Source organism: Rhinatrema bivittatum, chromosome 3 (genome assembly GCF_901001135.1).
Source record: "Rhinatrema bivittatum chromosome 3, aRhiBiv1.1, whole genome shotgun sequence".
NCBI lineage: Eukaryota > Metazoa > Chordata > Amphibia > Gymnophiona > Rhinatrematidae > Rhinatrema > Rhinatrema bivittatum.
Genome location: NC_042617.1, coordinates 214,385,705 through 214,399,751, shown reverse-complemented (window position 1 = coordinate 214,399,751; position 14,047 = coordinate 214,385,705). Strand labels below are relative to the sequence as shown.

The 14,047-nt window shown below is 44.3% G+C and overlaps 1 protein-coding gene across 1 annotated transcript in view; it reads left to right on the top strand.

The window, feature by feature from the left end:
• Nucleotides 1-14,047, top strand: part of GALNT2 (polypeptide N-acetylgalactosaminyltransferase 2) — a 463,548-nt gene that overhangs the window by 302,161 nt on the left and 147,340 nt on the right. The window contains exon 9 of the mRNA XM_029594179.1: nt 571-658. Coding sequence (XP_029450039.1) covers nt 571-658 — 88 coding nt within the window. The remainder of the gene's footprint in view (nt 1-570; nt 659-14,047) is intronic.

The following is a 14,047-nucleotide window of genomic DNA, read 5'->3' as shown; positions in this document are numbered from 1 at the left end:
GGTTTGATTGTTGCTGTGTCCTCCAGAAATTAGTTTTTGGGAACTTGCCAGGTTCTTATGGTCTGGATTGGCCACTGTTGGAAACAGGATGCTGGGCTTGATGGACCCTTGGTCTGACCCAGTATGGCATTTTCTTATGTTCTTATGAAATGATTTATTTTTTGTTTTATTTTGGTTTTTAAAGAATTAAAAAGCTTTATATACAAAATATTGATCTTTTTTATGGGGTTTTTTATCTCTCTGCTTTCCAGGTGAAATATGAGATGTGACAAAGCCAAATTCTGTTTTCACTTGGGATTTGTTTTGTACTGCTTTTGATCATATTATGCATTTTCCCCATTTCCTCTAATTTTTCTTTTAAGTTTTGCTACTATACTGTGTACCATTGCTTGCGAGTTGTACCTTAATCTGTTCAGTTTACTTTATTCTCTTGTTTGGCTTTTCCAGAGTAAACTCCAGCAACAGGTTTTTTTGTTGTCATAGTGGATGCATACAAACGTTAAAGAGAACATTGATTAGATTCTCTCACTTATTCATTTTCCTTTTTTTTTTATAATTTGTTGCTCTTAGGTTTCGATTGGAACTTGGTGTTTAAATGGGACTATATGACACCAGAACAAAGAAGAATGCGACAAGGAAATCCAGTTGCTCCCATTAAGTATGTTCATATTGCCTTTGTTGTCAAACAAATGTTTTTAGGGGACCCTGCCCTAGATGTGAGGGTTTAAGGTAGAATTTGAGTGTTATCTAATTTCTATAACGTATTTAGGGCCTGATTTACTAAGGAGGCAGTTTTCAAATCAGCCCACCCAGGTACAAAGCCCTTTTGTACAAATTTTCAAAGAGAAAGTTTGTGCATAGTTATGATGGCAAAGTGTGTGAGAATCTAATTGTAAAAGGAAGGGAAGAGGGGAGTTTGGATGGCTTGTGAAGAATCAGTTTGAATTGGGTGAATGGAGAGGGGTGGAAGGTGTTAAAGGGGACTAGTGTGTTGTGGGGAGGGAGGTTAGAGACAGAAAACTATATGAGATCTGTGGGGCTTGGATAATGATTTCTGAAATGATCTGACTCATAGCTATATTGTGTGCTGTCTTTGGTTTGATTTTAACTGTTATATGGCTATGTGTATTCTGTTCTATGTTTATTATTGTAATCCTCTTTGGGTTGGTTTTGATTGAAACTGGGGAAGTAGTTAATAAGAATACATTAAAAAAAAAAAAATTGCCCATTGATATAACTGGGACACAGACTTTACACTTGCTTTATATGCAGGCTAAATTTTGTCTGAAAAATAGCATACATATAACTGAAAATAAAATGTATTTGTGCTATTTCCTAACTCTGCTCAAAACACACTTCCAAAAATGTCTCCCCTTAATCCAGCTAACCCTATGCATGCTTTCAGCAGGGTTAAGGGTAGGAAATCTTCAGACCGCCCTTTTAATCAGGTAAATGGCTTTTGAAAATTCTCATTCCAGGCTTTTTTCCCCAAATTGTGTCTATGGGGAAAAAGCTTAGTAAATCAAGATTCTAGTCACATGAATACCCACTAAATTGAGCTATTGAATGTCACAGACAAGAAAAAGACAAAGGTTCCAAGGATGGAAAATAGAAGTAGCAGTGAGAGAATGTGTAGCAGACTACTTTATAAGCTGGAGGTTATGCCTTTCTGACTTACTGTTTTCTGTTGATCTAAACTCATGAAATAAGTCGTTCAGGGCATACCACCCCTCTCCTATGACCTGATGTACTTCCTATTTCTTTAGTGCAGGAATAAGCAAAGATTTTTTTTAAATTTATATTCCGCTTTTCATGACACTTTAAACAGATTGCATTCAGGTATGGTAGGTATTTTTCCAATCCCCCATGGGGCTTATAATTTAAGGGACCTATTTACTAAAGGTTTTCTACCATTGTGTATCTGTAGGAAAAATGCTTATTAAATAAGGCCCTAAGTTTGTATCTATTGCAATGAAGGGTGAAGTGACACCCAAATTCACAAGCAGCGTCAGCAGGATTCAAGCTCTGGCTTCCCTGGTTCGCAGCTTGCTGCTCTAATCATTAGGCTACTCCTCCACAGCCCCCTCCTATCCATGCATTTGGTTGAACCCCATTCCCTCCACAAGGTTGGAATACTTTTCTAAAATATATGTGTGTATATATATATATATATATATATATATATATATATATATATATATAGATACATACATATACATATATGAAGAGAATTTGGATTTCTGGCCTGGTATCAGTCTCTTGCCAACTAGTCACTTGAACCAGTTGCCAAGAGAGGCGGACATACACCACACTCAGGTTTTGAAAGGCAGACATTCTTTACGCAGAAGAACTGAGAGAGCAGGCAGACCACACCTGAAACAAAGCTTCCACACCCAGGCAGACAAACCACACTGCACCATTCACACAGAAACAAATCAACCAGATAGACATCTCATTCCTAGACACAGAAAGATATACAGGCAGACAGACAACCCCACACAACTCACTCAGTTATATTGGGCAGCACTGGTCTAACTAAAAAGAACTTCAGGAATAAAACTGTGGGTTAAGACCTTTCATTGGCACCACTGTGCTGGAGGTATGCCAGAGTTCTCTGTGGTCCTTGCACGTCATTGGAGATCACGTGGGACTTATAAGGAGCCAGTGCCTGCAGCATGCAAAGGGTGTGCCCCTACTACCGAATTCGGTCTTTCCAGGATTTTTGGTAAATTGGAGTGAGAGATGGATAAGGAGCGGAAAGGTACTATGTGGGTACTCCCATCTGGTCCATCTGTGTCTGTCCCCACCTCCCAAACCCTGGAAACCTTCATGTGTCGCCAAACAACTCTGAGCTTGGAGCCTCTCGCCCCATTACCAGTGATACTTTGATACCACTGATGGTACAATTCTCCCCACAGGTGGAATCAGTATCTCAAATGGGAACTGTGTTCGGGATTGTTGAAGTTAGTATTACTTCTCCATCTCCCAATCAAGATGGGGACTTCCCATTTGCAGGAGTTTTATCATTACTCCTACGAGTCTTGGAGGGTCATCCTGTGCTTCAGAGACCTGTAGTAGTGACTTTAGATCCTTTAATGCAGGGGTGGGCAGTTCCGGTCCTCGAGGGCCACAAACCAGTCTGGTTTTCAGGTTATCCTTAATGAATATGCATGAGAGAGATTTGCAGGCACTCTGCCTCCGTTGTATGCAAATCTATTTCATGCATATTCATTAGGATATCCTAAAACCTCGACAGGTTTGTGGCCCTCAAGGACTGGAATTGCCCACCCCTGCTTTAATGGATAGCTATAGTGAACTTGGAAAAATCAGTTTCTTATAAGATTCATGCCATGATTGGAACATTGTGAGGGCTTTCTCATTAAGTTGGGGAACAAACTGAAATATTTAAAGATCAAGATGTAAAGATTAAGGAATTTAAAAATAAACGTTTAAGTTTACAGGAGTGTAATGTCTCTCTTATAAAATATAATCAAATACTACATCAGAAATTGTAAAATTTAGGCAATAATTTGAGAAGATTTATTTTTAGTGTTCTCAATTTTCCTAAGTTTTCCTAACTATCCCCTATGGAGGTATTAAGGAAATCTTATCTTGATTCTTTAAAAGTTTCAAAAAAAGTGATGCCATCTATGGTAAAGTAACACTATCTCCCTGTTCATGCTTTGCCTATCTCTGGATCCCCAGCAGTAGATAGTGACCATTTTTAGAGCAATAGATATTGACCTTTTTTAAAGCAGATTAGCTCTAAAATTATGAAAATATCAACTTTGTTGGTTACCTGTGCCTGAGAAAGCAATACAGCTTGGATATAACCGTTATTTTGTGTCGTAAGGATAGATCTTTTTATGGGCAAGCAATTTGACTTTTTCCAGATGTGGTAAAAGAGACACAGCAGGAAGGAAGGTATTTCTCAATAATAAGCAGGAGGTACTTTTCTTCTAAAATTTCTTTGTAAATGTTATATAAAATAGAAAGATGCTAGTTATGTTTTCCATCAATAAGCAGAACTGAATTAGATATGATCTGTGGGTGACATCATCAGGCAGCACTGGACAAAACTCTCTCTCTCCAAGCTAGTAGAGCTTTGAGCTCTACTGGGCATGTGCAGGACTTCCTGCATGATCATTGCTTCTAGAATCTCCTCAGTCTGTTTTTGTCTGCGCTAATGCACAGACGCTTAAACAGTCTCTCCATGACTGTCTCCTGTATTATAGGGATTGTTGAACTTCTCGCTACCTCTAGTGACCCCCAAACAATACTTTTCAGTACTACCATAAAGAAATGAAAAGAAGCACTGCATGATGTTGAGAAAACTGACCAGTGATTTCAGGGCCTGCCCCTGCAGACACTCTGACTATGAACAGCTGAACTGTGCAGCCTGTAACTACATGTTGCCTCATTTGCAGAGGGCAAGAGTGACGAAGATTGTTTCCTTGTGCCCTTCAAAAATCAGGTCTCGATCACAGAGTTGCCATTCCTCTTCCTCTTCTCGGAACTTTGACTTCGGACAAGGCTCCTCAGATATGAAGGTCCATAGCGCATCGATGCGCAAGACGGACAGTCTGCAGCAACCTTAGCTGTTGGATGGAAAGAGAGCACTGTCAAAGGGCAAACACCCACACCCCTTGATGCACTTAGTGCAAGCAGAGGTGGGGCCAGCAGAGAAGAAAAATACTTGATGCAGCACCAAGAAAAAAACAATAAAGCATCAAATTCACCTAATCACATCGAAAAAGCCACACTAAAAATGCATGCGCCTACTGATGCGTCCAAGAAGCATTGGCTGTTGACTATGGAACTCTATGCATCGACACATCACTCAATGCAGGTCCCTCTCGATGCTTCCTATTGCATTTGGCGGGCTGTGGGCTACTCCTGCAAACTGCTGCACTCACCTACTCCGGCTGGTCCGGTCCTGCTGCTCCCCACCGTGGCGAACGCTGCTGGCCAGCCATGCAGCAGGACGCCACTTCTCAACGCAGCAAGATGCTAGCAGGATGCCGCCAATATCTGCCACACCTCCACCTAGACACACACGTGTACCACCTTCTGCTATTTAAAGGGACCGCGGCGGGAAAGTGCATGCGGCCCCTAGTGACAACATCATCAGCATAGGCCTATAGAAGGGCAGCTCCCCAGAAGCAACTCACCTCAGCAACAGGTCCATCTACTTCCTATTAGTGTGTGTTGCTTTCTGCGTTTCAGTCTACATCCAGCTTGTCTTCAGTCCTCGTCCAGCTGTCTTCAATTTGTCTCCTGTATTTGGTCCTGTCTGTTCCATCCAAATTTCCCACTTGTTCTTGTGCTTTCCTGCCTTTCCTGCCTATTGATCCCTTTTCTCTCTTCTTAGACAAATACTTGGTTTTGACCATTGACTGGACCTTGGATATGCCTGACTGCCCCTTGCCTATGACCCTAACTATCTACGGACCTTCTCTTCTGCCATCAGCAGAAACCCCCACCTAAGTCCTGCTGGCCCTGGTGCCCAAGGGGAATGTGGGCTGGTATAGGTGAAGGTCCTGACTGGTCTTTGCTTCGCCTGGGTCCACCTGCTGATGGTGACTACCTGCAGGGCTCCTCCCTGCAGGTAGAGTCAATCCTGCCTTGGCCCAAGGGTCCATAGATACAACACTTCCGACAATACCTGCATCAACGCACTCTTCACCGACGCACCCGATGCTATCTCCATCAACTTCTTTGATACATGAGTCATCGACGCATCCAAAAAAGCCTGCAACAGTCCGGATAACGCATCTTTCCTCCATGCAATCGACACACAAAACGTTTACTAAATCTTTAGTCGACACACCAGCCGCCCAAGGCGTTTTGGCCCATCCATCATCAAAAATTATCATCGAATCATTCATCTCCATGCAGCACCCAGTGGCCATCATACCTTTCTTGCCTCAGTACACTCTAGTTCTGTGGTTGCAGGGACAGGGGACAGGGAACTGCACTTTATACTGCTGGCAGTTTACCCGGCATAGTGTTATGCCCAACGAGATCTTGAAGGCTGCACTGCCAACAAAGCTGTACATGGTGTAAGGAGCTTTTCATAGTAGAGGCCCAGCTAAGACTGCCACCTCCCATCACTTCCTCTCTACTGGAGGTGCAGCTGCTATCACGGGGACTTTGACTATAATCACTATATAGACTTTGACTATAATCACTGTTTTATTCAGCAGCTTCTGTCTAATTCTCCTTTAGTCACAGATAAACCTATTCTGATCTCTAAGGAGGACTGACCATCTCTTACCCCAGCTCAAAGGTCCCATGGACCAGATTACAGATATCGTTATAGATTTCTTTGCATCCTTCATGCATGAGCAGGAGAAACCTACTTTCTAACCAGTTTACCCGATTCTTCCTGCTTTTCCAGCTCCACCACTAACAGCTGCCACCTCTTCGAACCACAAAAATTTGATTTCCAGTGATATCTCACCCATTCACCTGAGGACCTCTGTGGAATTTAGTCTTCCTCTGTCCCCTAAGTTATCTTGGTCCAGTCAACTCTGTCCAGGAGAATCCCCTGGCAGCTTCACGGGCATCCCATTTGACGCATCTCTGGAGCCACCAGACTATACCTTTCCAATTTACATGGGTGCTATACCAGGCTCTAAAAGCAGCAGCCATAAATAGTTCTATAGATACCTCCCATTCATTCAGAATCGGACAGCAACCACAGCCACATCTCGGGACCTACAAAGGAAGCCATAATGGGGGTTTGGAGATGGTGCTAACAAAGATATCAGATTTACCTAAGGCTGAATGAATACTTTAACTGACCTCTCATAACCACAACCTTGTCTCCATTACAGGTGCAGGTCAACAATTACATCATATATGGGTCATCGGTACTCTTGTATGTTGGACTGAAAGACGAGCAAAAACCAGACCTTAGGTGGTACACTTGGGTATGGCTAGACACAAGATGGTGAAACTGTGGAAGGGCCACCCAGAGATGGTGTGGGACAAGCTGATGCCTTTAGTAATACAGATGAGTAAAATACAGGCCCTCTCCTTATGCCATAAGCCTGCATCTGGGCGGAAATGATCTAACAACAATATGTAACGTAGAGCTGATGATAAAGATGCAGAGAGACTGCATCTCCATAACAGAATTTCTTCTATTTACCTGGGTTGTTTGGTCCTGCATAACTCCTAGGTGGGTCTGGAGGGAAGAGCGCTCTTACCAAGCTATAAAGAGGACAAGATGAAAAATAAACAATGGATTGGGTAGGCTCTTGCACATCATATGAGGTTTCAGCACACAACACAATATGATTGTTGAGCAATACCCTGGCCTATTCCAGCTGGATGGAGTCCACCTGGATAAGTATTAAAGTTAGCCAAATAAGCATATTCGGCAAACTTTAGAGCCGCTATGGGCCATGTCTAACTTATCCAGTTACTTAACTGGATAAGGCTGAATAGTGCTACTTATCTGAGTAACGGGTCGATACAGTAAGGAAGCGTTAGAAAGAGTGCGGCAGTGCCGGGCGCACCCTCGTTTGCCCCACGCACTGTTTTGATCACATACCGCTCGATACTCTATTTAAATCGCATGCAAATGCAAGCCGTGTCTGCGAAGCGTTAGGCGAAGCGTTAGGCCCACGCAACCCATTTTACTGTATAGGCGCTTAATACAGCGCCTATACAGTATCCTTGGTGCGCTGGTACCTGTCATTTCAAATGTCATTTCAAATGACATTTGAAATGACAGGCACCAGGAAGTGGATCCCAACTTTAACCCATGAAAACCTAAAAACCGAAAATCCCCTCCTCCCGAAGCGACTCGACATGTGCCAACTTACGTTTTGTTGCTTTTCAGCCCCTTCCCTTCTCTGCCGCCCTCCGGAGGGGGCAGCTGGCGGCGAAAGCGGCTTGCAGCGTTCCCCCCGCGCAGGTCCCGGTTCTCCTGGCTCGGCCCTCATCAAATTATCATGTCGGGTGAAAGCCCACTGTTCTGTGCCCTTTCCAGTCACGGCGCGAGCGAAGCGAAGCGCATTTTCATTGGCCTGAGCGCCCGTCAATTTGGGCGCTCCAGCCAATGAAAGCACATAGACGGGCACGCATGACGTCACGGCGTACGTCACGCCCGTCTATGTGCTTTCATTGGCTGGAGCGCCCAAATTGACGGGCGCTCCAACCAATGAAAGCACATAGACGGGCGTGCTTTCATTGGCTGAGCGCCCGTCAATTTGGGCGCTCCAGCCAATGAAAGCACATAGACGGGCGTGCTTTCATTGGCTGAGCGCCCGTCAATTTGGGCGCTCCAACCAATGAAAGCACATAGACGGGCGTGCTTTCATTGGCTGAGCGCCCGTCAATTTGGGCGCTCCAGCCAATGAAAGCACATAGAGGGGCGCGCGTGACGCACGCCGTGACGTCACGCGCGCCCGTCCATGTGCGCCCAATTAGACGGGCGCTCAGCCAATGAAAGCATGCCCGTCTATGTGCTTTCATTGGCTGGAGCGCCCAAATTGACGGGCGCTCAGGCCAATGAAAGTACGCTTCGCTCGCGCTGTGACTGGAGAGGGCACAGAACAGTGGGCTTTCACCCGACTTGATAATTTGATGAGGGCCGAGCCAGGAGAACCGGGACCTGCGTAGGGGGGAACGCTGCAAGCTGCTTTCGCCGGCGGCTGCCTCTCCGGAAGACGGCAGAGAAGGGAAGGAGCTGAAAGCAACAAAAAGTAAGAAAACAACAAAAAGTAATGTCGAGTCGCTTCGGGAGGAGGGATTTTAGGTTTTTAGAGGTTTCCTTTTGGGGGAAAGTTTGCCGTCTACCATTACCCCTGCCTCTAACGCAGGGGTAAGGGTAGGCGGTAAGTTAGCAGGTTAAACGCGCAGCAAAACAGCAGGGTAAAATAGCGATAGTCGGGGCGCGCGTTACTGTATGGGAGGGAATAGCTAATTCGATTGTTTACATTTAATATACATGCCGCATGCGGAAGGGGTTACCCGGGGATTTAAAGAGGCGGTAAGGATGGGTTAAAGGGGATAGTGTATCGCAGGAAGGGCTAACGCGGCCGGAAAGTGAGTAGAAAGCGGGTTAGGAGCGGGGTAACCGCGGCCCCACTTTACTGTATCGGCCTGTAAGTTAGCCAGATAGGTAGCACTGTTCGGTTATGCCCACTGCCCACCCACAGACTATACGGCTAACTAGCCGGATAAGTGATTTATCCGGCCAAGTGGTATAGCTGGATATTCAGCAGCAGCCACTTAGCCAGATAAGTCTGACTTATCCTGCTAAGTAGCATTTGAATATGGACCCCCCAGGTGTACAGATGCTAGAGGCATCATCATTAAAACCCAGCCTCTAGCCTATATTAGGCACCGCTCATGTTAATTATGTTATTACCCCCATATATCTTAATCCAAGTTAATTCGACCTGTTCATTGTAAGACATTTACTTGTCATTGTTGTTATTGTTTAAAATGTAAACCGAATTGATCAATAATTTTGTTATTGGAAAGTCGGTATAGAAAAATGCTAAATAAAATAAAAATAAATAAAATAAAATCTTTATCCATCAACCCAGAAAGATCTCATATTGTTTGTTTTACAGATGTTTGGTGACTAAGCAATTTTCATAGAAAGGTAGAGCTAATTTATTGATCAAAGCTAGAAAAGTGGCCTTTATTTTCCTTGTGGCTCCTACCTCCTATCTGCCTCCTGTCCGGACCTGAGATGCAAGGTTGAGGGCTGGAAGAGAGGCTTTTCTGTGTCCATTTCTGTCCCCAGCACCACCCACAGGGGCACACTGTTGCAAATACCACACTGCTCCCACCTCGTGTGGCCCCAGATGCCAGTCTGTGAGCCACAACAGAAGACTGCAGTGTCCTACTGCATCCGCAACACCGCCTGTTGGAGTGCATTACAGCCACCAAAGCGCTGCTCCTGTCCAGGCCTAAGATGCAAGGTCGAGGGCAGGAAGAGAGGCTTTGCTGTGTCCAGCTGTGCCAAGCTGTATCCCAAGCACAAATCGGTGGGCCACACAGTTGCAACTACCACACTGCTGCTGCCTCTTCTGGCCCCAGAAGCCAGTCCGTGAGTCACAACAGAAGAATGCTGTGTCCTGGTACATCCGCAACACCGCTTTTTAAAATAATGAGCTTGTAGGGACCGTGTATTTAGGGAAGGCACTGGGATGTATTTTTGAGAAAATATTATTTTGTGACTTGGATAAACTCTAGTTCTTTAGCAGACACTCCACTGTTATCAACAGAGCTGCAGTACCTTGTGGAAATCATGTTTACAGCATCTTTACCTTGTTGTGTATGCTTCATTAAAAATATTTATAAAGATACATTTTAAAACTTATAAATGAGATTAAGGCAACTCCTAAAATCAACACTTTTTTGTGATCGAGCAAATATATCTATATATTAAAAAAAAATAAAAAAAAATAATAAAATATATATATATATATATATATGCATAAAATAAACCATATGTGTCCTACAGACTTTTACAAATTCTCAAAATTTGTGTGGAAGTTCATGATATATGAGCGGTTTCCATTGAAAAGCAGTGCAGTTCCATGTGGTGGCTCCCATATATATCTACATTGTATTTGGAGATTTGTATAGTGCACTCAGGGACATAAGTGATTGCTAAAGCTGGTGGTGCATCAGAAAATTTGCTGCCGCCGCCATGTGAAGCTGCTTCCCTAGCCATCATCAGTAAAGGCCAGGCCTAAAAATATCTCCTTTGACATGCACAACATTGAGCGAGCCTTTTGATGATGATGTCAGGCTGTGGGAGGTACCGTAATTCATATTGTCTGCAGCTCAGAGTAGGAGCAGAGCTTTACTTTATCGATAACTGGTGCCAGCAGTCAGGAACGGCTCAAGACAATCTGCTGCTTGAGGCGAGGGATGGGATGAGATGCCCTCCCCCTACCCAAGTTCCTGCTAAGGTACCCACACTCTCCAGGAGTCAGGCCCTCACCAACGCACTATACAAAAAAAAAAATTAAATTAAATTCTGGTGTCACCTCAGTCACATCTTTGCAAACACCTCACAAACAGAAAAATTTTTAAGTATCACATAACCCTTCAAAAACAACACTCAATCTATATTGAAAACTTGCCAAACCATAACAAACTAGCTGGACTCAAATAGCAGCAATTTTACCTGGGAAGAATCAGCACTGCAAATATTATTATAGGCCCTAGAAGACCAATACATTTTTCTACTGGGAAAATCAGAAAAAGGCAGACACTATATGCCAGCAGAATCTCTCACCTCATTTATACACATACACAACACAAACTGACCCTTACCTAAGACAAATAAGGGACAGCAAATTAAAACCAGAAATATGCAGAGCAAAACTGAAATGGAAACTTCAAGAAGCCCAAATCTGCAAGTAGTTTCACACCAGAGAAAAAGAAACAAAAATGCATTTCCTCTTGAATTGAACAAAATGCAAAGATATAAGAAATGCACATTTCTAAACCTGACACATTCAACTCTCTAAAAACTGTAAAGAAAATATTTTCTGCTTTTGTCGTATGGACATTTTAATTTTGTGATTGAGTTAGTTCCAGTCTCTCTCTTCAGTCTCCTCCATCCCACTTTCCATTTCTATTCTCCTCTTGTCATCTTCCCTTCCTTCTTTACATCTTTCCTTTTTATCTTTTTTCATTTCTCTCCTTTGCGTTTCTATTCATTCATAATCCTTTTCTCTCCTCTAACCATCCAGTCCATAGTTTCCCTCATTTACCTCTCACCTACCAATTTTCCATCTCCTATCCCAACCCCCTCCAACCCTCCCATTTCCCCCTTACTCCTTTTCCAGAACCCCTTTCCCCTTTGTCTTCCACCCATTCCCTTGTTCCTCATCCATGTGTACTCATCCTCTTCATCTTACCAGCCCCTGTTCCTTCCTTCTCTTTCATGTATTCCTTCCCTGGCCTTCAGCCCATTCTTCTGCCTCTTACCCCCTATCAACTTCCTATTATCCCTCTTTCACCAGCTTTCCAACCCCATTCCCACCTTCTGTTACCTCCTTCACTAATCCATCCCTTTTTTCATATCTCTCCACAGCCCCTTTTCCTCTGCTTTTCACTCCCTCCCCATTCCTCAGACCATTTACACCACCTTTCAACCCTGCCACACCCTTCAGCCTCATTCTTACTCCCATCTCAAACCTTCACTCATACTGTTCCCCCCCAGCTAATCTAATACCCCCCACTATACATCCAATTTCCAAGTCCCCACTTCGCCTCAGGTCCCTGCTCTCCATCATTCATAAGTCTCTGCTCTTCCCTCCAACTCTCAGTTCCAGCTCTTAACCCTGTCCCAATACACAAGTCCCTGATCTCCCCAAGTCTCTCTTCTTCCCCCTGCTCTCCATCCGAGTACCACAACCTTCTCTGAGTTCCCAAATCCGTTTCCCATGAGCACCCCCAAGCCACAAATCTCATTCTTCCCATGCTGTCACCCCATCCTAATCTTCCCCTGATCTCCACCCCAGTCCCTGATTCCCATTCTTTTTTGTTTCCCTCCCCCCAGTCCCTGCTTCCCATTTCCCCATGCTCTCCCCCTCAGTCCCATTCTTCCCACACACTATCCCTTCTCTCCCTCTACCCCAACCAGCACCTTTAAGGTGCTCAGCTGCAACTTAAATACAGGCTTCACCTGTAGTCTTGTGCCACATGGTTCAAACAACTGCTGATAGAACTGCATAGGGCCACACAGTTCTAAAAGCAGACGTTTGAATCATGCAGGCCTCTGTAGATACAGAGCCTTGCAGTTCAAATGGGGCTTTTTCACTGTGAGAATGTAGGAGGGAGGAGGCACCTGTATTTGTGCTGCAGTGCATCAATTCAGAGATGCCAGTTGGGACAGGGGAAGAATGGGACTTGGGGGAGCACAGAAGAAAGCAGGAGGCAGGGACTAGTGGTGGGGAATGTGTTTGCATCGAAATTCAGTGGTGCACGGCACACCCTTTTTAAAAAGTTGGTGGTGGCACTGTGTCCCTAAGTGCACATCCGTTCTAAAGGCTATACTTTCTAAAGGAGGGGAAGAAAATAATTTCCAGTTCCAATGATAACTTGCTAGAACCTATTTGGCCCTATGTCTCCTGTTAGGCCTATGTTGATATGATTATATATCACCATCTCTACATTTATTACACTGGCTCCCAGCAGAAGTGTATAATAATATCTTCTCCATTGGCTTTAACTGGACTAACATATGAGACTTCTGCTGCGCTGCCCTTAAAATTTGAGACAAATTACCTCTAGCACTGTGCTGGGAAACTTACTATCTCACCTCCATTGACAAGCAGGATTAAATTAGCCATGACATGTGGGTGACATCATCCAACTGCGCCGAACATACCTACCTCTATAGTTCAGTAAAGTTTTACACTGAGCTTGCGCTGGCTCATGAGCCCTTCAGTCTTTTGTCTGAGCTTTCGCACAGATGTGTATTCTCGCGCTCTTATGATTTTTTCTTTCTCTGCTCTTTGCAGTTTTTTTCCTTGCCTTCATTTTTTTCAGCAGTTGCCTCGCTGCTTCAGCAGCCCCTTAACTTTCAGTGCTACCAAAAAAAGGAAATAAATTCATATAAAAAGAAATGTCTGCTGGGTCCAGATCATAACTCAGTTATAATTATGTTCAAATGTGACCTAGATCCTAGCGGAACAGGGCTCGGAAGATGTAACGTCACAAGTCGATAAAGAGCTGGAGTTGTTTGTCCTCCCGAAGTGCATTCTATGCTGAGTCTGGCAGGAGCTCCTCAGCCAAGGCTCTGCTAACTGTGGTGCCAGAACCTGGATCCATCACAGTTCAGAGGTCGAGCTATTTGGAAAAGCATCTAGCACAGGAGTTGGTACGCTCTCTGCATCCACAAACCGCTTTCCCCTCTGAGAGATTCTTCGGCGCAGAAGAAGAACTGCCATTCATTGGTACCTGCAAAGTGGTTGGCACCGAAGAATGCACCATTGACATACCAAGTCTTGACGCTGTTGTTGATGCCATTCGTGTACTGTTCCCTGGCACCAGCAAT